At 45.8% G+C, this 26,255-nt stretch overlaps 2 protein-coding genes across 2 annotated transcripts in view; one reads left to right on the forward strand and one right to left on the reverse strand.

Annotated features, from left to right (window-relative positions):
* NIPA1 (NIPA magnesium transporter 1) overlaps positions 1-5,837 on the reverse strand; it is a gene marked incomplete at both ends in the record, with an annotated part of 29,586 nt that extends 23,749 nt beyond the window's left edge. Inside the window, one exon of the mRNA XM_084254481.1 lies at positions 5,675-5,837. Coding sequence (XP_084110607.1) covers positions 5,675-5,837 — 163 coding nt within the window. The remainder of the gene's footprint in view (positions 1-5,674) is intronic.
* A 9,878-nt stretch (positions 5,838-15,715) lies between these two features.
* HERC2 (HECT and RLD domain containing E3 ubiquitin protein ligase 2) overlaps positions 15,716-26,255 on the forward strand; it is a gene marked incomplete at both ends in the record, with an annotated part of 160,691 nt that continues 150,151 nt past the window's right edge. Inside the window, one exon of the mRNA XM_084253432.1 lies at positions 15,716-15,787. Within this exon, the coding sequence (XP_084109558.1) occupies positions 15,716-15,787 (72 nt within the window). The remainder of the gene's footprint in view (positions 15,788-26,255) is intronic.

Raw genomic sequence — 26,255 nt, forward strand, 5'->3', positions numbered from 1 at the left:
TTGCTGCTGTGAATACTATCAAACTTTTTAGCACCAGACAAAATATCTACGCCGTATGAAATTTCAATCTTCGTGCCTGCATTGAATACCCCTATACATTGCTTTTTGGATCTGCCAACACAATGAACATTTCCTGCCATGGGAATTCCTATTCTGTCACCTGTTCTAAATGTGTGTTGTCTAATTGCCTAACTCCTAATATTGTTCATAATTTTTCTACTATGGTTATGTTAAATAGACCTTCTTATGTTATATTACCTGTGGATTTACAAAATACCCCATGGTTTGACAATATTGCTTTACAAATTATTCAGGAAGTCAATGCTTTAATTCATTCTAAACATTTTGTTGCTACGCTTATTTTACATATTACTGCCCTGATTGCAATTGTTACTTCTCTTGCAGCATCATCTGTTGCCTTGGTACAGGAAACACATACAGCACATTTTGTTAATGATCTTACACAAAATGTAACTTTGGCACTTGCTTTGCAACATTCCATAGATAGAAAAATGGAACAAAAGCTTAATGCTCTTAGAAAAACTGTATTGGCACTGGGAGAGGAAGTACAGCAAATCAAAAAACTTCTCTCCACTCGTTGTCATGCACAATTTAAATTTATTTGTGTTACACCTAAACCTTATAATTCTTCTCTTGATTGGAATTTTGTTAAAAATCTGCTTGGTGTTTGGCGTGAAAGTGACTCTAGTCATGATATGTCATCTCTTCAGGCAGAAATCTCTGCGATGAGCCAGGCGCATTTGTCTGAACCAGCATTGTCTGATTTTGCTTCTACATTTTCTGATTCTCTGCGTTCTCTGGCTCCCTCAAATTGGCTGCATTTTTTAATTTCATTTGGAGTGATTACACTCATTGTTTTGGTTGGTTGCCTTTTAATGCCTGTGTTTTTAAAGCTACTTAACAAAAATCTGAAGATTCTTCGTCGTGATATGCATTTTGCAGCTTCAATTTAAAAAGAAAGGGGGAACTGTGGCGGCTCCTGAGAGCAATGTGACAATTGCCACAATCTCGCATTAATTGGGTGGCTGTGCTAGTGTGGCATAATAAGCCCCCTGCCCCTGTGCGCTGGACTGGACAGTCAATGACGGGTAAGATCAGGAAGTGAATTCTGACAACCTAAGACAGACGCAGTCCCCGAGGGGAATTTGGTTCCCACCTTTTCAGCCATGACGAATAACTGGAACAATTAGGCCTGGGCGTTGTTAAGGCACCACCAAAATATGTTGTTACTCATTGCCAGTAACAAGGATCATAGTAAAGGAATGCAGCCATGGAAACTGATTCTATTACTTAGTAAATAATATAGCCAAACAAAGGTATAAGAATAAATAATAGTATATGAAAAATATAATACTAAAATAATAATAACAATGTAATCATAATGCAAATGTGCTAGAGTGAACCTCCAGTATGGAGATTAGAGTAAGAAATGTTCTTGATTTGCACTTGATTTCTTGATAGATAATAAGCAAGATGTAATGATATATGACACAATATGCACTTATGCCTTGGTAAATGATTAACCAGACACTGTGCAAAACACAATGAAGTAATTACTGTAAAAATGTATAAAAAGAGAAGATTGCTTTCAATAAATTGCACTCAGATTTTCACTCTCCCTTGAGTGTGTCTGTGTGTCATTCTTTCTTGTCCCTCGCCCTAATTCCTTCGATCACCTTTTGCTCATTCACATTCAACCCTGAGATTGTCTCAATCTCCCGCCACTGCTGGGCTGGTCCGCGGCAGACAGAAAGATGCAAGATAAAGAACTCTCAGCTACGACTCCTAGGCAGGAACTGCAGCAGAGGGAAACCAAAATGCCAAAAGCCTCCAGCAAATTCAAGTACACAGCTCACAGCTCTAAGACTGTATCCATGAAGCTTGTCCCAGAAAAGAAAACTCCCAACCCCCTCTCTCCCCCTACTCTGGCAGTGACCAGCTCTCTGGGCAGCTGGAGGTCCCATCCTCTTCACCTTCACCTGCTGCACTCCAGAATTCAGAGCTCTCCTGACTCGCCCGCTGCTCCCCTCAGCAGTGTACTTTGGTCAGTCTGCCTGTTCTGTTCCCCACTGTCTCTGGTGAATCCTCCCCCGCCAACACACACACACACCCCTCCCTGTGGCCTGTACCCCAGCTCTTGAATGCATAAATAAAAACAAATCTTTAAAAAAAAATTGTTCCAGAAGGCAGAGAAAACACTGAAAACACCAAGGATGGGACGCTTATCTGCAGGTGGCATGTGCTAGCAGATCATGCTGTTCCTCTACTTCCTAAGCAAGAACTACTCTAATTTCTATGCAATAAACCCAGCTCTCATGAGAATATACATCTCCCAAATCCCAGAGGCTTGTGCTTTGAAGATTTGGGCCTGTGGTCGTGTTATGGAGAGACTGCTAAAGACCCATATATCATCCATGGGGAAAGCCCTGTAAAAAGTCAGTGAACACCGGTAATAGCAGTAGTCTCCCCACTAAACCTCCAACATAAGGGCTGTGATCAAAAGCTGGCTCCCCAAAGCTGAGACTCTCTAGTCTCATTGCTATGTGGCAATTCATCTAAAGTTGAAACTTGTAGTGAGAGAGCTTTTTACAGCAGAAGCAGCTATCAGGTCTCCCTTAACTCAAAAACTTTGCTCCTCAATTCTTAGTTACCTCCTCTTTTCCTCCATCTCCTTATTTCAGTCCTTCCATAAGGGTAAATTCTGCTGCTTGTCAGGGGAGGTGGGAAAAGGTTTTACAGTAGATTCTAAAACTGAGCATCCTCAATACCTACAGCAGTGCCTGTCTGGCACATAGTAAGAACTCATGGGTATCTGTTCAACAAATCAGAACTAAATTTATAGCAACAAGACTATAAGTCTGTCTTCTACCACCAGGAGCAAGCCTGCCAGCTTGAATCAGTGGCGGCGGTGGTGATGGGTGAAATATGAAATGAAGGAATATTGCATTTCCACATCCATCAACTTAAAGCATAGTATAAGTGTAAATAGCAGCATAAAAATATTTTTTCAGGCTAATTTTTTTATTTTCTTATTCACTAATTCCCTTTAACACTGGGCCTCCCCTGGTAGCACAGGGGTTGAGCACTGGGCTACAAAGCTGCCCGCAGCCTCTGAAGGCCGGTTTGATCCCCGGCCACCAGCGAGGGTCGAGGGTCCCACATGGCGCACAGACCTCTGCTGCCGCGCCCGCTGCTCTCCTCAGCAGTGTACTTCGTCAGTCTGCCTGCTCTGCTCCCTACTCTGGCTCTGGTGAATTCTCTCACCCTCCCATGCTTCTGACTATACCCAGTGCCTGTATAAATAAATAAGTCTTAAAAAAATTCCCTTGAACACATTAGCTGAGCTGAAGTAACATGTTTTGTTTTACGCAATAATTACTTATTGTTTGGGCCTCCACTGGTGGCACAGCAGTTGAGCGCTGGGTTGCAAGGCTGCCCGCAGCCTCTGCAGTGCCGGTTCGTTCCCTGGACGCCAGTGAGGGCCCCACAAAAAATAATAATAATAATAATAATTACTTATTGTTTTATTAACTAAAGTCTATACTCAGTTTGTACTTAGTGGCTTATTTCAAGGGTCCTTAGTTCCATTTGGCTGTGACAACCTCTCAGACTACAACCTTGACAGGACTCGTGTTCTGTGGGCTATTCTTCCATTCAGATCTGTGGGGTCTATACAATGTTTTTCTCACAGTCAGTCTGGATGGGGTACTCTGGGAAGGGTAACCACAGAGGTGAAGAGCCCTTCTCGCCCATCCTATTAAGGGCACATGTGTTCTTCATTCTTAAGTCACAGGAAATACTTCTCCCATCAGCGAAGCCCATCAAGCTAACAGGAGCGCTCTGAAGAATGTGTCACTGCCAGATGTTATTGTTACCTTGGAGACACATCTGCATCCTTGGGAACTTATACTTGGTTTTATTTAGATTTTATATAAACACTGCAATGTTTTCACTTCAAAGGTGAATTCTTTAAATAACTCTTTGTAAACTCATTTTCTGTTGGGATTGTCAGCCCCTTTAATCTCTTTGCTGAAGGTGCTGCCGATCCAGGGCACTCAAAGAAAGTCTCACCCGCATTCTGGAATCTGGAGTATTCATTCAATGGGTTTACCTCTCATAATCCAGGGCCTGGCGGTCTACTCCTGCCTGGGGAGCTCTTCAAACTACTCTTGTGAGAACCCAGCTGACAAGCAAAGGAGTTTCTCAGTGCCTCTGGAAGCATCGTTGAGTTTCAGTTCCAAAGCATGAGGCTAAATCCTACTTTCAGGGCCTCCCTGGTGGCACAAGGGGTTAAAACCTATGAAGCTAACAGCAGCCTCTGCAGCACAGAGTTCGTTCCCGGGCCAGGGAGCTGACCCACAGGGCAAATGCAGCAAATGTTGATGCTGCTCCCCTCAGCAGTGTATTTCAGTCAATCTGCCTGTTCTGATCCCCACTCCGTGTCTGGTGAATCCTCTCACCCCCACCCATCTGGCCTGTACCCCAGCTCTTGTATGCATAAATAAATCTTAAAAAATAATAATAATAATTCTACTGGGCCTCCCAGGTGGCGCAGCGGGTAAGCGCTGGGCTGCGAGGCTGCCCGCGCCCTCTGCACCGCCGGTTCGATTCCCGGCCGCGGGCAAGGGTCTCACATGGCGCGCAGACCTCTCCTGCCACCCACTACTCCCCTCAGCAGTGTACTTCGGTCCTTCTGCCTGCTCTGCCCTCCCCTCTGACTCTGGTGAATCCTCTCACCCTCCCGCGCTTCTGACTGTACCCAGTGCTTGTATAAATAAATTAAAAAAAAAAAAACCCTACTTTCAGTCACCTGTCTCAGGTCTCCTCACGAGGGACAGAGGCAAAGCAAAACTCAGCTCCAGCTGCACTTCTCATATCACTAAAGAGCGGTGTGAGGTGTAAGCACCCGGAAAAGACTCAGGAGGCCCACTTGGGTTTTGTTTCGTTTTGTTTTTAAATCTGCTTTGTGCTCTCCTCGCATGGAAGATCGCGTATCGGAGGGTTCACGTCTAATCCAGGGATCAAGGGCCCCAGAACCGCAGCCTCAGAGAAGCGGAGATCCCGCCCGAAAGGCGCGCCGCTCCTGCCTCCGCGCCGGCCTGCGCCCTCGGGGGGCGCGCAAGCAGCAGGTCGGGCACCCCCGGGGGGCCAGAGCGCGGACGGGGCCGCGTCTCCCTCTGGAGGGGCGCTGGGCCCCCACCCGATCCGGGCGCCCCGACAGCGGCGGGTGCCGGCGACGCGCCGCGCGCGCCCCCCCCCGAGGCCGGCCGGCGGCTGCAGGCAGGGGAGGCAGTGGGCGCCCGGCGAGAACTCGGCCGCGGGAACCCCAGACACCGAACGGGGCCCGTCCAGGCTCCGGGGCGCGAGGCGGCGCCGGCGCCGCGGCTCCCGGGCTGAGCGCGCGGGCGGCCCCGGCCGCCTCCGGAGCTGCGGGAGGGCGGGCGGGCGGGCGCGCCGGGCGGCTCTGCGCGTCCACGCCCGCGCGCCGAGGCCGAAGGCGCCCCGGCCTCGCAGCCGCCCCTCCGGGGGCCAGCCGGTCCCGGGGGCCGACGGCGAGCGCCCGCCGGGCGCCCCAACTTGCCGCGGCTCCCCCGGCGCGGCGCGGCGGCCGCTCCCTGCGCCCCGCCCCCCCCGCGCGGCCCGGGCCCCTCACCTCGCCGCTTGGCGCGCACGATGCCCTTCTTCTGCAGCACGAACGTGGACCCGTTCACGAGGCTCGACACCACGGCCACGCCCAGGCCGAGCGACACGGCGGCGGGGCTCGGGCTGCGCGCCCCCTCCCCGGCCGCCGCAGCAGCCGCCGCCGCAGTCCCCATTCCGCCCGCGCCGCCCTCCGCGCTGCGCCTGCGCGCCGGGCCGGGGGCGGGGCCGAGACGCGGCCCCGGCGGGCCGGCCGCGGGGGGCGGGGGGCGGGGGGCTGGGGGGGCGGGCCGGCCGCGGGGGGCGGGGGCGGGGGCCGGGCCGGAGTGGGGGAGGCAGAGCGCGGAGGGCGCGGGTGGGGACTGGGCGGGGGCGGGGACGGGCTCCGCGGGCCGGCTGGGGGGGGAGGGGGGGAGGGGAGGGGAGGGGAGGGGAGGGGGCCGGGCCCGACTAGCCGGGACGCGTCTGTGGGGGAGGTTCCGGGGACCCAAGCAGCCCGGACGGGGGAGGGGGGACGGTTTCGGGGTACTCGAGCCTGGACGTGAGTGTGTGTGTGTGTGTGTGTGTGTGTGTGTGTGTTGAGGGGTGGGGCGGGCTCTGGGGTTCTGGGGATCGCGAGGCTGGTACTGGCATGTGTGGGTGAAGTGAAGAGGGCTCTGGTACAGGGATGCGGATTTGGGGGTGCAAGGACCTAGGACTGCGGAATCAGGAAAGGAAGGAGGAGGGGGCTCGGGGCTGGCGCCAAGAGGGGTCTGAGAATCCTGGGGCGTGGCCTGGAAAGAGGCAAATGGGGGCGTTGCCTGGGGGAGGCCGTGGGGGCGACCCGGGGTTCGGCTGTTGCGGGAGGGGGTCTAGGTTCTGTGGTCCTGGGGCGCCACGGCCCCGGCCTCGGAAGGAGACCAGTGGGGAGAGCTAGTGAGGAGAGCGCCGGGGGAAGGCAGGCAGGAGGAGGCTGTGATGGAGAAAGCTGCAAGGAGGTCATGTGGGGCGATAGGGTTTCAAGATTTAATAAAATACGGGATGCTTAGTTAAGTTTGCATCTCAGGTAAACAACAGATAAGTGCTTTTTTTTTTTTTTAAAGATTTTTATTTATTTATTTATACAAGAGCCAGGTACAGGCCAGATTCATTCGCGGGGAGGGTAAGAGGACTCACCAGAGCCAGAGCGGGGAACAGAACAGGCAGACCGATGAAATACACTGCTGAGGGGAGCAGCGGGAGAGACAGGAGAGGTCTGCGCGCCATGTGGGACCCTCACCGACGGCCAGGGATGGAACCAGGGATGGAACCGGTGCTGCAGAGGCTGCGGGCAGCTTCACAGCGCTGTGCTCAACTGCCACCAGGGGAGGACCCAACAACCGATAAGTTTTTATCAGCCGGAATTCCCATGCAATATTTGGGACCAGCAGTGTGCCCAGAGGATACAAACCTGCCTGGGCTCGCCTTCCTTCCAGAGCTTGGGAGGCCAACAGGAGGTGGACATTTTAATTGTGACCACTGAATGAGGTGAAGTTAGCTACCACAACACTGGAGCTGTGAACTTGTGATCAACTTAATTTCCTCAATGATTTTTAATCAAACATATCAAAATTACAGAAAGTGTGGAAATAGTTATTTAAAAATGACTCGATCCCACAGCACTAACCTAATTATTCTTAGGTGTTCTCCCACAAGTATATGTGTGTTTTTACTTGTTTCCAATAATATACAAAATTTCCTGTTTATAATCAATTTCCATGTTGCTACTGTTGACCAATAGAGGTAACTGAGGCTAGCTCAAAATTGTCAAAAAGAGGAGTTTGTTTGGGTATACCATAAGGTTTATACTATGGATCAAGCAAACTGTAGCAAGCTACAGGTGGGTCCATTGAGGGTTTGGGATAGACTGTATTAATGGGCAAGGAATGTAAAGAGGAGACAGTGGAATTAGAGTCTGTTAAAATCAAAAACAAAGGAAGACCAACCCTGAAAATTCCCTAAGAAGAAAAAAACCAAATAAAGGTTAACCAGGTTATTTTTAGCGATCAACCTGACCTGGGCCATTTCTTGTTTATACTTCTGAGAACCACAAGTAAAATTTGCAAAGTTGATATGAAATTCTGAATGGATAAAATTGGTTCAAACAGGTTTTTACGGGGTCTCCCTGGTGGCGCAAGGGGTTAAGCACCACACTATGAAGCAATCCGCAGCCTCTGCAGCATGAGTTCGATCCCCAGCCAGCCAGGGAGCAACCTACATGGTATAGCAGACCTCCCCTGGCTCTCCCGCTGCTCCCCTCAGCAGTGTATTTCAGTCAGTCTGCCTGTTCTATTCCCCACTCTGTCTCTGGTGAATCCCCTCACCCCCGCACCTCTGGACTGTACCCCAGTTCTTGTATGTATAAATAAATAAATCTTTTTTAAAAAAGTAATATAAAGCAAAGCACATGAGGAAACAAAACACAACAAAAATAGCACTTAGACTCTGACAACAAAATGGTGGCTACCAGGATGTGAAGCGGGTGGGAGGAGGTAGGAATGAGTGGAGGGGGTTGACTGGATTGTGCTGAATGGTTATAGAGCTTCTTTGGTGGTGGATGGGGTGGGGATGTATTCCTGAAACTTACATAGTATTACAAACCAAAGATAGAGCAATTAAACAAAAAAGAAATATAGTATTTTCTATCTGGTTCTTCTCAGAAGAAAATTTGCTGTCCCCTGCATGATTAACCATGCTGGCAGTTTGCTGCCCCCTGGTGAAGTATATGCTCTGCCAGGTTCCCAGCAGTTGAGAGGACGGACTGCTGTGGGCTCACCACTGCCTAGTTCTCTGGTGATTTCTCTCAGAGGTAGAAGGAACCTAGTCAGAGTCCCTTTGTGCAGCCCTCAATCAAATGATTCCTTCATAAATCGAATTCTCTTCTATTTTTGAGTTGTTGATAAATAGAAATAACATTGGTTTTTAAATATTGATCTTTATTCTAGCAATTTTTCAGAATTTATTAGCTCTAATAATTTTTCATTTTTAAAATTAAAAAAATTAGTTCCCACTCTCTTATAATTTTTTGTATTTCATAAGTTTCCATATAATCTGCTAATAATTTACCTTTTTTCACATAAGTTTCCCTGCCTTTCATTTCTTTTTCATGCCTATTTAGCCCAGCTAGAATCTCATATTGAATTTGTTGAATAGAGGTAGCAAAAGCAGATATCCTTGTCTTATTCCTGATCTTAGGAGAAAAGCTTACAGTCTTTCAACATAACTATAATGCTGAATATGTTTTTTGTAGATGTCCTTTATCAGGCTGAGGAAGTTCCCTTTTAAAAAAAAAAAAAGATTCATCTATCTTTACAAGAACTGGGGCACAGGCTAGATGCGCGGGAGTGTGAGAGGACTCACCAGAGACAGTGGGGACCAGAACAGGCAGATTGACTACTGAAGGGAGAAGTGGGTGAGACAGGAGAGGTCTGCAGCGCCATGTGGGCATCTCCCAGGCTGGCCGGGATCGACCTGCACTGCAGAGGCTACGGAGAGCCTCACAGTGCTGCACTCAACCACCTGCACCACAAGAGAGGCCTGAGGAAGTTCCCTTCTATACTTAGTATAGAGGTTTGTGTCTAATCATTTCTAAGCAAACTATAGCAAGCTACAGTGTCCGGTGGGCCCATTTGACATTGTCAAATGCTTACTGAGATGATCAATAGGGTGCTTTCTTCCCCTCTCCCCATGAATAAGGTGTTTTATATATCTTTTTTTTTTTAAGATTATTTATGCATACAAGAGCTGGGGTACAGGCCAGAGGTGCAGGGATTCACCAGAGAGAGAGTGGGGAACAGAACAGGCAGATTGACTGAAGTACACTGCTGAGGGGAGCAGCATGCAAATTAGGAGAGGTCTGCTGTGCCATGTGGGTTAGCTCCCTGGCTGGGGATCGAACTCATGCTGCAGTGGCTGCGGATAGCTTCATAGGTTGTGTCCTAATTAACCCCTTGTGCCACCAGGGAGGCCCTGTTTTTTATATCTTGAAACAACCTTTCAAAGCTGGAATAAATCCCACTTCAGATATGTACTTTTTTAAAAAATAGCTGTATATGGTTTGCTAGTATTTTGTTGACAATTTTTGCATCTTTATTGAGGGATATTGGCTTATGGCTTTTTTGTGACGTATTTGAACGGTTTTGGTATCAGGATAATATTGACCTTAACTCAGGATAATATTGATGAGTTGGGAAGTGTTCCCTCCTCTTCTGCTGTTTTTTGAAAGAATTTGTGAGGTATTTGTGCTGATTCTTCTTTAAATGTTTGTAAAATTCACCAATAAGGCTATCTAGTCATGAACTCTTTGAGAAGTTTTTTGAATATTAATTCAATCACTTTGCTTTTAATAGGTCTACCCAGATTTTTCCATTCTTGAGTCATTTTAAGGTTTTTTTTATATCTTTCTAGGAATTTCTCCATTCCATGTAGCTTATTAATGAATATTCATATTAATGAATATGATTACCAATTCCAATGTTGGGTTTGGGTTTCCCCACGCACCAAGCAATGCTCACACTAGCTGCAGTTCTGCAATTCTATAAATTCTACAATTCACAAAAACTATAATTATAACACAATCTGACCAGAGATAGCCTTAGATTTCACAGTTTACAGACTGAGTTCCATAAAACTGCCTCCCAATTCAGATGCTAATTTTAAGTTCAGACTATTACCTGGGTTTCTCACTAACCAAACATAGAGGTTTGCACAGCTCCCTCCTTTGGTTTTATTATTTGCTGGAACAGTTCATAGACTATGGAAACATTTTAATAACTAGATTGTTGGCTTGTTATAAACGACTATAACTCAGGTACAGTCAGATGGCTTCAAGACATGCATAGGGCAAGATGTGGAGAAAGGTCTGAAGCTTTCATGCCCTCTCCAGGTGCACTGCTCTTGCCCTGTGGTCACCAAACCGTTTTTGTTTTTAATGGCTGTTTCATTATAGTTGATTAAATCATTGGCCATTGGTGATTGTTTCAACCTCTAACCTCTCTCCTCTCCCTTGAAGATCAAGGTGAGGTGGCAAATGGCTTCCTTCTAATCACATGGTTCCTCTGGTAAACAGCCCTCCTTTTTTAGGTACTTACCAAAAGCCACCTAATTAATATAACAAAAGACAACTTTATCAATCTCTTCACAGGAAATTCTAAGAATTTTAGGAGCTCTGTTCTGGAAATGGGGATCAAGATAAAATGTACTTGGGCCTCCCCGATGGTGCAGCGGTTGAGCGCTGGGTTGCGAAGCTGCCCGCAGCCTCTGCAGCGCCGGTTTGATCCCCGGCTGCTCCCCGGCCACCAGAGGAGGGTCCCACATGGTGCGACAGACCTCTCCTGCCGCCTGCTGCTCCCCTCAGGGGTGTACTTTGGTCTTTCTGCCTGCTCTGCTCCCTGCTCTGGCTCTGGTGAATTCTCTCACCCTCCCGCACTTCTGACTGTACCCAGTGGTTGTATAAATAAATAAATAAATCTTTAAAAAAAAAAAAAGATAAAGATAAAATGTACTTATTGTAAATCACAACATAGTTATCTAATTTGTTGACATATGAGTGTTCATAGATTTCCCTTACAGTCCCATTTATTTCTGTAAGGTTGGTAGTAATGTCCCCTCTTCCATTTCTGATTTTAGGGAGTCCTGTTTCTATTGTTCAGTTCGTTTGCCAATTTTGTTGATCCTTTCAAAGATCAAACTTTTGATTTCATGAGTTTTTCGATTTCATTTATTTCCACCGTAGTCTTTATTATTCACTCCTTGTGCTTGGCTTAAATTTAGTTTGGTCTCCTCAGCTTGTTCTTTTTCTAGTTTCTGAGCTGTTAACTTATATTCCTATTTGAGATCTTTTTCTTATTCAAATATTAGCATAAACAGTTAAAAATTTCCCCTTAAGCTTTGCTTTTCCTGAAGACCATAAGTTTGGGGACTTTGTGTGTTCATTTTCACTCTTCTCAAGAGTGCTTTTAGTTTCCCTTTTGATTTCTTCTTGGTAATGTGGGATTGGTCTTCCCAAATAGGATCAGATAGATTTTTTTCTAATATCTCCAGGCCTTTTCCAATACATCTCATGTTGGAACATGGAACTAAGGTTTATAAAATGAAAATATTTACTCCTCTTCAATTTTCTGGAAGAGTTTTTAATAGACTTATTTTTTAAAATGAACTATTAACTATTTGGTAGAGTTAGAATCCATCGATTAAACAATTTGGGTCTGGAGATTTCTTTTTTGGAAGGTTTTAAAGTATGAATTTAATTCAGTATAGTCCAGTTCAGGTGATCTATTTCTCTAGAGTGAGTTTTGGTAGTGTATAACTTTCATGAAATTAGCACACTTCATAGAAATTGTCAACTCTATATGTATTGAATTGTAACTAGTATTTCCTCACAGTGGTTTCGAAGTCTGTGTGGTGGTTAGTGCTCTTTTTTGCATTTTGCATTCCTGATATTGGAAACTTATTGTTTCTTTTTTCTATCAGTCATCACATTTTTTTTTAAAGCCTTTCTTTTTGTAGAGGCATGTTTTATTTATTTTGTTTTGTTTGTTTGTTTGTTTTTTGTTTATACATGCACTGGGTACAGTCAGAAGTGCGGGAGGGCGAGAGAATTCACCAGAGCCAGAGCGGGGAGCAGAGCAGGCAGAAGGACCGAAGTACACTGCTGAGGGGAGCAGCGGGCGGCAGGAGAGGTCTGCGCGCCATGTGGGACCCTCCTCTGGTGGCCGGGAAACAGCCGGGGATCGAACCGGCACCGCAGAGGCCGCGGGCAGCTTCGCAACCCAACGCTCAACCGCTGCGCCACCGGGGAGGCCCAGTCATCACATTTTTTTAAAATATATTTAACAGACCAGTCTTTAATTTTAATTTTTTGTTTTTCCGTTTTCAATTTCATTTACTTTGGCTCTTCTATTATATTTCCCCTCTGCTTGTTTTGGGTGTATCTTGTACTTCTTTTTCTAGTTTCTTAAAATGGAAGCTTTTTTTTTGTTGTTGTTGTTGAAGGGAATTGATCTTTCTTCCTTTATAAGATAAGCAGTTAATGCTGTAAATTTTTTAATTTATTTTTTAAAATAAGGTTTTTATTTATTGATGCATACAAGAACGGGGGTACAGGCCAGAGGTGTGTGTGTGGGGGGTGAGAGGATTCACCAGCGACAGAGTGGGGAGCAGAATAGGCAGATCCACTGAAATACACTGCTGAGGGGAGCAGCAGGAGAGACAGGAGAGGTCTGCTGCGCCACGTGGGTATCTCCTTGGGTAGGGATAGAACTTGTGCTGCTGTGGCTGCGGTAAGTTTCATAGGTTGCGTCTTAACCCCTTGCGCCACTAGGGAGTCCCAATACTGTAAATTTCAATAATGAATGCTTTAGTTATATCCCATAAAATCTGATGGTATATTTTATATGCTTTCCTGTTCCTTTATGATTTCCCTTTGACCTATAGGTTATTTCTAAGTATGCCATTTAATTTCCAAGTGGTTGGAATTGACCTGCTATCTTCTCCAGATTAGTAGTTTAATTCCATCATGACCAGAGCACACACTTTCAGCAACCTTAACGATTTACATTTCTTAATGATGCCGGCGTGTGTAACAACTGCTGCCGCTTTACCACGAGTTCTTGTCTCGCGAAACCCTAGAAAGAAATTCACAGATCTTTTGAAGTAAGTAAGCAGAGAGAGACAAATCTTTTTTTTTTTTTAAACATTTATTTCCTTATTTATACAGCACTGGGTACAGTCAGAAGCGTGGGAGGGTGAGAGAATTCACCAGAGCCAGAGAAGGGAGCAGAACAGGCAGAAGGACTGAAGTACACTGCTGAGGGGAGCAGCGGGTGGCAGGGGAGATCTGCATGCCATGTGGGACCCTCCTCCAGTGGTCAGAGAGCAACCAGGGATCGAACCGGCGCTGCAGAGGCTGCAGGCAGCTTCACAACCCAGCGCTCAACCGCTGCGCCACTGGGGAGGCCCGAGAGAGACAAATCTTGTCTTTGAAAGAAGAGTTTATTTAGGAAGAAAAGAGACAAAGAAGAAAGACTCCCAGGTATAAGGTACCTGGGAGGGGCCAAGATGAGCCGGTCCGGGGATATTACATTGGCAATATATACTTTCTCTCCCTCATTATGTTTATTATTTTATTATTAGCGCGGGAGGGTGAGAGAATTCACCAGAGCCAGAGTGGGGAGCAGAGCAGGCAGAAGGACCGAAGTACACTGCTGAGGGGAGCAGCAGGCGGCAGGAGAGGTCTGTGCGCCATGTGGGACCCTCCTCCGGTGGCCGGGGAGCAGCCGGGGATCGAACTGGCCCTGCAGAGGCCGCGGGCAGCTTCGCAACCCAGCGCTCAACCGCTGCGCCACCGGGGAGGCCCACCCTCCCTCATTATGTTTAAATTTTACTCTTTCTCTCCCTGATTGGTTAACTCCCAGAGGGTCTCACACTTACTAAGTGGGGAAATTTCACATTCCTTATCTAACAGCTTTCCCTTTCCCCATTTGTCATGCTTGTCACTTTATCTTTATGGCCTAGTCCTCCGGGTGAGCATCTCTACATTGAAGTTAAACAGCTGCCCTTCTAAGTTGTCCATAAATTAAACCACTCTCCATTTCTCTAGTCTCCACCTCCCTTTCTCACCTGAAGAAAACCAGGACCATCGTTAACAGTATTAATATTGTCCGTGGTCCTGGGATGTTTGTTTTTCCTAATAGAGTATTACATTCCCTTGGTTGTCCTTATCTCTGAAGCCTCCCTAAATTCTTCAGAGGTCCCCTCCTGCACTGTCCCTGAAACTGCCTAATAACCCTAGCTTGCCCTGTGTCTCATTAAGATTTGTGTTCTGCCCATCGGTTCAATGGTACTTCAACTTCTGATTTCTCCAATTTCCCTGCACCATCAGTTCCATACACCTGGCCTGGGACTTCAGGTCCCCTGGGCGCAGCAGACAGGCAGAGGCTCCTGCAGACCAGCGCCGGCCTCGCGCGGTATTGCCTCCAAGGGGCTCCTCCCGCACCCCGTTCGCGCAGCCCAGGAGCGTCCTGGCCTTGGAGAGCCCCCCCAGCTCGGCCAGCGCTCCGGGAGGGCTGAGCGCGGAGCCAATCCAGAATCGGGGTGCGCGTGTGCGTGCGTGCGGCGGAAATCCCGCCTCCCGGCCCCTGCGGTTGGGCCCGCTCGCAGGGGCGCGGCGAGGAAGAAGCCGGGCCGGGTTAAAGCCCGCAGCGGAGGCCGGAGGAGGGGCGCGGGGCGCCCGTCCCCATTGGCTGTGCGCGCGCGCGTCCTCGCGGCCACTGGCTGGGCGGCAGGGGCGCAGGCCCGGCCCGCCCGCCCCTCCGACCGCGAGAGGCGCCGGGATCGCCAGCGCTGCAGGCTCCGGCGGCGGCTGGGGGGCTGTGTCCGCCGGGACGAGGCGGCCGGGCCGCGGCGCGTCAGGTCCTCCCCCCGGGGCCGGCGGGGGGCCGGGGGTGCAGGCCGGGCGGGGCGGGCCGGGCCGGGCGCTGCGGGCGTTGGCGCGGCCGCCGGACGTGGGCCTGCGCGGACCGCCCGCGGCGCGCGCCTGGACGGTCCCTTTCCAAGGGGTGATTGTTTTGAATTTTCCTGGAGCTGTGAATTTTGATGGATGTGTGTCTCGCTCCCCGCCCCGGCCTGGAGGAGAGCGACAGATGCATGCGGGTGTCTTTGGGCGTCGGAGTGCGCGCTGCCTGTCGGGGGGCACCTTTTGGGTTTAAGGGAAGGGATGACATTGGGGTTGGGGCTCCCGCGACCGTCTGTTCTCAAGGGCTCGCCGACGGAGGAGAGAGACCTGGGCGAATCCCATGTGTGGGTCTTACCTGTGCTGAAAGTAGCTTTCTCCGCCCTCCTGTTTCTCCATCTTTCTGGTTCCCTCCTCCTGTCTCTCTCCCCTCCCCCAGCTCGCCTCTCCCTCCTTTCTGTTCTCTCCTTTTTGCCGCATTCAACCTTGCGGGAGGGTCTTTGTAAAATTCAAAAAAAAAAGCTGCCGGTGTTCAACATTTCCTTTTTCTTGCAGGTCTGATAACGGGGAGGCGACCGGAGAAAGATGCCCTCTGAGTCTTTCTGTTTGGCTGCCCAGGCTCGACTTGACTCCAAATGGTTGAAAACAGATATACAGGTGGGGTTTTGAAATGCCTTTTTCTTGGTGTGTTCCTGCCTCCATCTTTAAATTTCTGATTAAGGCTTTCTTTAGGATTTCTAAAGGGATGCACATTGGATCTTGCTGTATGGGAGGCCAGGTTTACTTCCTGTAACTTAAAATGGACCTTTTAGTGTGTCAGTTTTTATTGCTGTTTTTGTAGATGGTGTGTGGCTACAGTTTAATTACCGTTACTTGTAAGTGCAGGGACCTTCCCATCTACTTGTGCAATTTTTTTAATTTATTGTTTTTTAAGAAGCCTGTCATTCTTAACCATATTTTGGTGACTGTGTTATGATAGTTTTTGAGATGTTCAGTTAACGATGTGGAGCAGACATAACATGCAGTCATTTGTTGTGTCCTACTGAAACTCTCGTTTTATGGGATCTCCTCTGTGTTTCTGGAGGGACAAGCGTTCAGTTGAACCCATTTTGTGTTTGTGATTGTTCTTGCTATGAGGAACACCCAGATTTTTACCTTGAAAACATCCATAACTGGTGCCCTTAGATTCTGTAATGTTTTGATTAAGTTTCTGCAAGCTTGTCTAGAAACTATCAAATGAATAATAAACAGTAACATATTTATGTGCTGTTCTTTACCACGAGTTAGTTTTGTTTGCAAATGGTTTGGAAAAACTACCTTTCAGAATGCCAAATTACCAGCAAAGAGAAGTGTTTGAATGTGTCTTTTCCTTTTCTCTTAGAAGAATCATTTTAAGTACTTCTCAAACTGTCTACCTTTTGTAATAAAATCTTGCATCTTGCATGATGGTTTTAATCAAGAGCCATGTATTCTTTTTTTTAATGATTTATTTATTTATCCATACAAGAGCTGGGGTACAGGCCAGAGATGTGGGGGGTGAGAGGATTCACCAGAGACAGAGTGGGGAACAGAACAGGTAGATTGACCGAAGTACACTGCTGAGGGGCGCAGCGGGTGAGTCAGAAGAGGTCTGCTGCGCCATGTGGGTTTCTCTCTGGCCGGCGGGGATCGAACTCATAGTGTAGAGGCTGTGGAATGCTTCATAGTGCAGTGCTTAACCCCTTGCGCCACCAGGGAGGCCCAAGAGCCATGTATTCTTAAGCAATTGATAATAGATACTTGTAGTGAGGCATTATTGCCCCTCCCTAATATTTTTTGTGTTGAGTGCCAGTAGGTCTGAGAGCTGAGTTTTTAGAATTATGTTATAGATTTAGCTTGTTATTGATGGTGAGAAGTTAGATAAGAAAAGCGCACAAAGAATTGAATCAAGAATTGGCATAGAGGGCCTCCCCAGTGGCGCAGCGGTTGAGCGCTGGCTTGCGAAGCTCCCCGCGGCCTCTGCGGCGCCGGTTCGATCCCCGTCTGCTCCCCGGCCACCAGAGGAGGGTCCCACATGGCGCGCAGACCTCTCCTGCCGCCCGCTGCTCCCCTCAGCAGTGTACTTCGGTCCCTCTGCCTGCTCTGCTCCCTGCTCTGGCTCTGGTGAATTCTCTCACCCTCCCGCGCTTCTGACTGTACCCAGTGCATGTATAAACAAAAAACAAAACAAACAAATAAATAAATAAATAAAATAAAAACATGCCTCTATTAAAAAAAAAAAGAATTGGCATAGAAGTTATTCTTTTGGTTTGTTTTTGTTTAAACATTTGCTTTTATTTAGCAATCACAGCATGTTTTCCTTTGTTCTGCTTTTTTAAGTGGGGTGGGGAAGGTAGTGTGAGTAATTTTTGTTTTTGAAATCTTGAGATTCAGGCAAACTAATTTTAAGAATTGTTTTTCTTTTACTGTTTATGCATTTTGAGAAACTTGTTGAAATAAAGAACATTACCTAATGAAGTTTTCCTTAATAATCATAATTGAGTAATTGCTAGGTTTGAGTTTAGCATCTTAATCTAAAACCAGTTGGATGTTGAGTTGAGTGCCTACAGTGAGTCAAGCAGATGTGATGAAAAGAAACACTGTTGATACCTTAAGCTTGCTTGCCATTTTACTTCTGATTTATTCAGTGTGGTATATGATGCTTGCTAATTCTTGGATTTTGAATATTTTTCAAAAGCCTACTAAACTCCTCCTAGGAATAAATGAAGAAACCTAGGTTTTGGATAGTGCCCCAATGGAAAAATGTGGTATGGGTATGGAAGCTGTTTAATATTGTGGGGGAAAAAATGATGGCTGACCTTGGTTTTACTCAATTTCTCTAACCTCGCTCCTTAAAGGTGAGGAATGAGTGTCCTCATTTTACCTTAAGGATTTACTTAGACATAGTTTTGGAATCCTTCCTGCAGACACATATTGCAGATGCAAGCTTTGGACCCACAGGTTTTACCCTGGTTAGGGATGTCTCCCACCTGGAATGGGAAGCATTCCATGCCTTAGAAAGCACTTTTGTATTGGAAACTGAATTCACACCTGGTTAATGAATAGTAAGTGTGTTAGAAATACGTGTCTTAGCCATCTGGATTAGCAAATGGTTTGGAAAAACTACCTTTCAGACACAAATCTGTGACTATTTTTGTTTGAAATGCCCTTGAAATTTTTAGTGACTTTAGAAAAAAAGGATATTTGGGGAATATAAAAATTTTCTTAAAAATTAACTTATCAGGGCCTCCCCGGTGGCGCAGCGGTTGAGCGCTGGGTTGGGAAGCTGCTTGCAGCCTCTGCAGCACTGGTTTGATCCCCGGCTGCTCCCTGGCCACTGGAGGAGGGTCGCACTTGGTGCACAGACCTCTCCTGCCGCCCGCTACTCCCCTCAGCAGTGTACTTTGGTCCTTCTGCCTGCTCTGCTCCCCGCTCTGGCTCTGGTGAATTTTTTTACCCTCCCGCACTTCTGACTGTACCCAGTGCTTGTATAAGTAAATAAATAAATCTTAAAAAGAAAAAGAATTATTATTTAAAAAAATTAACTTAGTTGTTTACATGAAAACTTTTAATATGTGTGTTTTGTGAAGAATGCAGACAGTGATCCTAGGCTCTCTTTATCATACCTGTTTAGATGCATTGGGCCTAGAACCTTGCAACCAGCTACTTCCAATGGAGTACCTCTTTTGATGCAAGACATGACTTTTTTAAAAACACATATAGTGCTTTTTTTGCTTTTTCTATACTCTTTTCTAATTGTTATGTGAAATACCTTGAGTCACCAATTTTTCCTTCACTGCTCTTGAAGATACGGTACAGTACAGAGCTAAAAGGTGTTGGTAACTTAATCAGCACCATTACCATTTTTGTTGACATTTAAAGTCTAAGATGATTGGTAGATTTTCATTGAACCAAAATATCGATTAAGGAAAGGAACTGTAGGAAAAAGTGCATGCAACTTTAAAAGCTTTTTATTCTTAGAACATATATGCATTTATTTGCGAGTCTTGATATAAGACTAAGGGCGTGTCTTTGAGCATGAGTCCAAGAATGGTGTTATCCTGTTCTTTCTTGCATAAGCTCTACTCAGATGAATCTCCTACAGTTTCTATTTTTGGGTTCTTTGAAGCGGAGCATGAAATTGGATATGTATGAAGCAATTTTTTTAAGTTTTTATTTTGAAATAATAATAGACTCACAGGAAGTTGCAAGGAAGGTAGAGAGGTCACTGTTTATTCTTCACCCAGACTCCTTCAGTAGTTACTTCTTATGTAACTATGGTATATCCTCAGGACTAGGAAGTTGACATTGTTAACAGTGTGTGCCATTTTATTACTTGTATCTATTTAATGTAATTACCACCACAATTAAGATCCAGGACCGTTTCATTACCGCAAAGATCCCCCTTTTGCTGCCCCTCTATAGTCACATTCTTCTTTCTCCACCATTGCTGACAGCAGGCCATCACTACTCTGTCCTCCATCTCTATAATTTTGTCATTTTGTAACTGTCGTATGTTCTGTGACCTTTGAAGATTGGCTTTGTTCACTCAGTATAATGCCTTTCAGATCCATCAAAGTTGTTGGGGATAGATAGCACCTTTGGCCATTTATTTGTCTCTTCTAATCACCAGTTTAAAATGATTGAGCATAAAAGTTAACTTTTAAAGTCAAACTTACTCAAGTGTATATACTGTCACTTTATGCTTGGAAATATCAGTAGATTGAAAAACATAAACATCTTGGTAAATTATATTCTTAGTTTATTCCAGTTGATAGATGAGACATAGAAATAAAAGAATTTTATAAGTATAGTTAGTTAATGTTCATAATGACTTCTTGTGGTTGCTTATTTGTCTGTAGGATAGATAGGTAGCATTGCTCACTTTTTTCTTCATGTTTTTGGTTATTTGTATGTTTTGTTTTTTGGATCAGTCTTGTTGGTGTTTATAAATTGCGTTAGTCTTTTTAAGAAACTTTTAGCTCTGGTTCTTGGAAAAGACTAATTGTGATAATATAAAGGGAAGAAAATAACTTTACTATCTGATTTTGACAACAAGACTTTAAGCAGAAGAAAGTTGAATAGCAGTTTTAGGGTACTCAAGAAGATGTGAGCCAAGGGTTTTATGTTCCTGCAAAAGTAACTTTCCTGGTAAAGATGACACAAACTTATAAATGAACAAGAACTCGGGAAATCTTGTTGCCATGAGCTCCTCTTGAAGAATGGAAGTAGTGAAAAATCTGTGATGATGGAATGACTGTAGCTTGACATGGAGGCTGGTGATGGGCAGTAAGCATCTAATCATGCTATCTAAACTAAATGAGTGTTGAAAAGGAGAAGAGTCGGTAGCATGTACTAGCTATATGCATAGACATGGTGAACATAGTGTAACTATTCTGCAGTGTCTAATCTGTTAATCCTGTGCATTTAAGTTTTTATTTTAGCAATTGTTTTTCATCTCTAGAGGTTCCATTTGGGTTCTCTTGATAGCGTCCATTTCACTCATCATCATGTTCATATTTTTGTCTGAGTATGTGGAGCATATCTATTATGAAGCTTTTAAATGTGCTTATCTGCTAATTCCCTCATCTGTCATCTTTGGATTTATTTCTGTTGATTTGTTCTATCATTTCTATTGACTGATTGCTCTGGCTATGAAGCGTGTTTACATTCCTGGCAATTTTTTTTTTTTTTTGATTGAATGATGGACATTTTAAATAAGTTCTGCTGTGCTGGAATTTCTTTTATTTCTTAAAGGAACATTAATTTTGTCTGGCATGCATGTAAGTTACTTGGGGTCGATTGATCTTTTTAAAACTTGATCCTAAGGTTTGTCTGGACAGATCTACATAATCTTTAATGTTGTGCTAATATACCTGCCCTATTAAGACAGTATCCTTAGGATTCTGATGCTTGGCATATTGGGAGGTCTTTCTGTTTTGGGTGGTGAAACAAGCTTTCCCCAAATTGTGACTCATAGGGGTTCTGCCTTACTCTTCTCTAGTGTTTCTTTCTGTGGCCTTGGTTCTCTTCTCTTTTCTTCTCCTCTTCTCTCCTCTTCTCTTCGATCTATCTATCTATCTATCTATCTATCTATCTATCTATCTATTTATTTATGCATACAAGAACTGGGGTATAGGCCAGAGGTGGGAGGGGGTGAGAGGATTCACCAGAGACAGAGTGGGGAACAGAACAGGCAGACTGACTGAAATACACTGCTGAGGGGCGCAGCAGGCAAGTCAGGAGAGGTCTGCTGTGCCATGTGGGTAGCTCCCTGGCCAGGGAGCTTCATAGGTGTGTCTTGATCCCTTGCACCACCAGGGAGGCCCCTGTATTGTCACTTTGACCTACTTGCTGTTCATCTGTCTCCTCACTACACAAATACCTCGGTTCAACCGAGGCTGCGCAGACCCAGATACCAGAAGTACAGGCACAGTCTTGGTCCTAGAAAGGAGAGTCTGAGGGACGGATGAAGATGCTGATGCTCAACTACACAACCCCTCTCTGTTGCAGTGGGAAGCTACCTGTAGGCAGTAAGCACTGGCAATTTGTAGACCTTACTTCATTTTTCACTTCTCAGGGATCACAGTTCTGGGCTGTCTGTTGTTTAGCATTTGAATACAACTACTTGGTATATTCTCTCTGATTTTGTAATTGATTAAAGCAGAGGTAATTCCTACAGAGGTTAATCCTTTACAGGCAGAAGCATGGGCCTTTCCAATCTTCTTTTAATCTCAGTAAGCTCTTAGCTTTAGAGAATTGTATTTTTTTAGTTCTAGAATTTCCATGCTTTGGTGTGAATGAATTTCACTGGGTTATGATTATATTTGATAAAATGTATCTATTTTAAATGTTGAAGTATTTGGTGGTTTAATTGTCACATTGGGTACTTTTTTATAATCATTTCCAACTCTCTGTGGACATTTTCAGTCTGATCTTTGAATTGCTTTACCATCTTAAACTTGTGCACCTCTTAGATTACTCCACTGTGCTCCCCTTCTCTTTGGGTTGACAACCCGGCATGTCTGTGGGCTGCCCTCTGCTCAGTCTTAGGCGTAACAACAGTGTGTGGGTTATGACTTCCCAGCTGGAGCTGATGACAAAGCCTGGGAGGTGGAGAAAGTAGGAGCTAGCTCTCCAGAAGGGGAGCTTTCCCTGCTTGATTGGGAGAGAGATAGGGAACTGGGGATTTTAATTCCTCCCTAGGATTGTTCTGTGATGTGGTTTCTGGCTGAGAGACCTGCTGTATCTGCAGCTCTGTGGGGTGGGGGTGGTGCAGTAACACAGGAGTCAGCAAACTTCTGTAAAGGGCCAGATAGATAGAAAATGTTCCTGTGGGCCATATGTTTTCTGTAACAACTGCTTACTTCTGCTGTTGTGCAAAAGCAGCCGCAGACAGTACCTAAGCAAGCGAGTGTGGCTGGCTCTAGTACAACTTTATAGATGTTGATGTTTGATTGTCATCATTTTCATGTGTCAACAAAATATTTTTCTTATTTTGATTATTTTCAACCATTGAATAATGTAAAAAACATGATCTAAAGGACTCTTTCAGTTCAAAGAAGGTACCCCTTTTGGGCTTGTGGCGTTTGCTGAACCCTAGTAAAATTCTGCGTTCATATGCTCCCTGCTCCTCACAGCCCTGAGCTGGCCACTGTCAAGTAAAGCATCAGCATCTTCATCTGTTCCTCAGACTCTCCTTTCTAGGACCAAGACTGCCTGTACTTCTGGTATCTGGATCTGCGCATGATCTGTTTCTGTTGATTTATTGATCTTGATTTCTCTTCTCTTTTTTTCATTTTTTAATCGTGTGGTTTTACCTACCATTATTTTTGTTTAAGTTGTGGTTACTGTATGTAAAATGTTGTGATAACTCAAGGCCTGGGTAATGATATCCTTTTCCAGAGAGGACCCGCTGTCCTGGGATCACTCGCCATCCGGGTTACTTCAGAGCAGCAGGAACTGAATGATTCAAAATAGGCTTCTACCTGGGGGAGGCAGTAGTCTGCTTCCACCTAAGCTGTGCTTCTGGTGTGTGTGACCCATTGAGCATGGTGTGTTCCCCAGCGTCCCCCCGCCCCCCTCCCCCCATTACCGTGGCTCCAGTGTCTTCCTAGAATCAGTTGCCTCTGGAGAGGCCCTGAGGCTCTTAGATGATCTTCTCTGTAAGGTCTCAGGCTCACTCTTCCTCACTGCCCTGTGCCCCTTAGATGTCTTTTGAATAGATTGATACACTGTTTCTTTCTGAGCTTCCCTGTTGTTCTAGAAACCTGTTATTAAAAATTTTTGGAATTGGGGCCTCCCTGGTGGCGCAGCGGTTGAGCGCTGGGTTGCAAAGCTGCCAGCAGCCTCTGCAGCACTGGTTCGATCCCCAGCTGCTCCCCGGCCACTGGAGGAGGGTCCCGCATGGCGCAGACCTCTCCTGCCACCCGCTGCTCCCCTCAGCAGTGTGCTTCGGTCTTTCTGCCTGCTCTGCTCCCCGCTCTGGCTCAGTGAATTCTCTCACCCTCCCGCGCTTCTGACTGTTCCCAGTGCTTGTATAAATAAATAAATCTTTTAAAAAAAAAATTTTTTTTTTGGAATTGACATGTTGTCTTGCAGATATCTGCAGATATTTAGAGATTATATTTCAGCCATAAAAATAGGAAAAATGAAACATTTTCAGGCCTATAAGTCAACCAAAATGCCATTCAATTGGCATATTTTTCTGTTTTGGATTTTATTAGTGTAATCGTGCAATTCTGAAGGATAGGTGGTCTCTGGCTTAAAACTGTGGGCTTAAGACTTTTTGTCTTTACAGTGGTGTGATTGCTATAGGCTGTCATTGGAAGCTGAACTTCAAATTTTGAAGGTTGATCTTTCCCACTGGCTAGCCATATGCAATAGGATGCCCTGTGGTGGTGCTGGACAGCAGCAGTGAGCCCATGCTCCCTGTCAGCACGAGGGGAAATAGTACTATACAGTGTACTGTTTCCACTGTTTAGATATTGTGTTTTGTGTTTTCACATTCTCTCATGTCTACAAAATGTTCATGTATCTCCTGCTTCTGGTGATTTGAAGAGGAAGGCAAATACTCTGCGTGAAACTGAACATAACAGCTCAGGTGTAGGCTAATGTGTCTGAGCATGTTAATGGAGGCTGAGCTAAGCTATGATGTCCAGCAGGGCAGATGTGTCAGTGCATTTTTTCCTGGCAATATTACCAGCTTACCTTGGGTTTCTTGGGATGTGACCACATTGAAATGCCAGGAGCATCTGTAGTCATTTTAATAGAGACTTTTACGATCTATTGCCCTATTGTATTTGGTGTTTTAGGTGTCTGTAGCACCTGTAGGGGACATGAATCTTCTGAGCTCCAGTGTGTGTGATGTGTGTGGGTGGGTGGGGGGGTGTGTGTGGGTGTGTTGGTAAGAAGAGAGCAAACTTGGGAGTTAAGCCCCTTTGCAAATCCTACCTTTGACATACCCAGGGTTTTGTGAACTTGGTCAAGTAACTGAACCTCTGAACTTCATTTCACTGCCCCCCTAAACTCCCCTGTTACTATCCACCTTGCTGGCTCCTTGAAAAACACCTTTACCTACTCTCAATTTAGAGGAGTGAGATAAGAAAATGAGAGCAAGTTGGAAAAGGCACCTAGCACTAAACAATACTAATTAGAAATATCTGTATTCTGTGCCTAAAAGGAAACTTTAAACCCTATACCATCTTCCATTGGGACCTTTAAGTCAGTTAGCTACTAATGAAGAGAAGATACCAGTTACATATACTCATAAATAGACAAATTCAAGTGCTTCTATTTCCTGTTCAGGGTCTTTTTACATTGTCATGACTATTTTCCAGTTTTCCTGGCTTCTTTCCCTGCAGGATCCTGTACTACCTCAGTGCCCTGGAGCACTTTCCCCAGGGCCTTCATCTCTGCCTTTCAGTCTAGCTCTTTCAAGCCCCCTCTAGGGAGGGAGGCTCACTGTGTTGCCTTAGTGATTTTCCTCCTTCCTCAAATCCTTTGAGATGCCTGAGCCATTGTGCTTTGAATAGTGGTTACTGAGGTCCACACCCACTTCCATCTTTGGGTGGTTGAACATTGAGGTGGTTTCTCCAGCAAGTGTCCCTCCACACGCCCAGTCTCCACCTTCTGCACAGCTTTAGCCCTGCCTTTTTCCCTCCCACTTGACCCAAGAGATGAGAGAATGGGTAGTGGTAATAATTATCGGTTCCATGTAAACTGAGCTTCTTCCTTGGTTTATGCCTTAAATGTTTCATCTTTGGGCAGTTTTTCTTTGTTAATAGTTCCACCCAAAGTTTCCCAAGCTGTGCTGCACCCAAGCACTAACCTTGCCTGCCTCCGTCCCCCCCTGGAAAGCCCAGTGTGTCACTGGGGCTGAGGACTTGGGTCTACCCTCTCCCCATGGGTGCTGATGTATCCTCCAAGCCATGGTCTGTAGCCACTTGCTGATGACTTCCAGACTTGAGTTTCTGGCCCTGTGCACTCTGGCTCTAGATTTGTTTACTCTGTGTGTGCGTGTGTGCGGGATCTCCTTGTCTGTTATCTTCAGTAGTTGGTACAAATCTCAATGGTTAAAACTGAGTGAATTGGGCCTCCCCCGGTGGTGCAGCGGTTGAGTGCTGGGCTACGAAGCTCCCGCAGCCTCTGCAGCGCTGGTTTGATCCCCGGCCGAGGGTCCCACATGGCATGACACATCTCCTGCTGCGCCCGCTGCTTCCCTCAGCAGTGTGTTTTGTCAGTCTGCCTGTTCTGCTCTCCGCTCTGGCTCTGGTGAATTCTCTCACCCTCCCGCGCTTCTGACTGTACCCAGTGCTTGTATAAATAAATAAATCTTCAAAAAAAAAAAACAAAACAAAACAGAGTGAATTCTCCCTCGTTCCTATTCTGTTCCCTGCCTCTTTCCTCTTTCATATCTGATCTGTCCTATTTGATCTGAGATGTTGTAAATCCTCTATTTCCCTTGGCCTGGCTTGGGCTCACATCCTTTTTTGGGAAGGGTTTCTTTGGCAATGGCCATGTAAGTTATTTTTTCTTGTTTCTAGTTTCATCTCTGTCTCCATGCATTGCCCTGCTACGGAGTTGTGACTTAAGGCTCAGAGCATTT

The sequence above is a fragment of the Talpa europaea genome, assembly GCF_964194135.1.
Source record: "Talpa europaea genome assembly, chromosome: 14".
Lineage (NCBI taxonomy): Eukaryota > Metazoa > Chordata > Mammalia > Eulipotyphla > Talpidae > Talpa > Talpa europaea.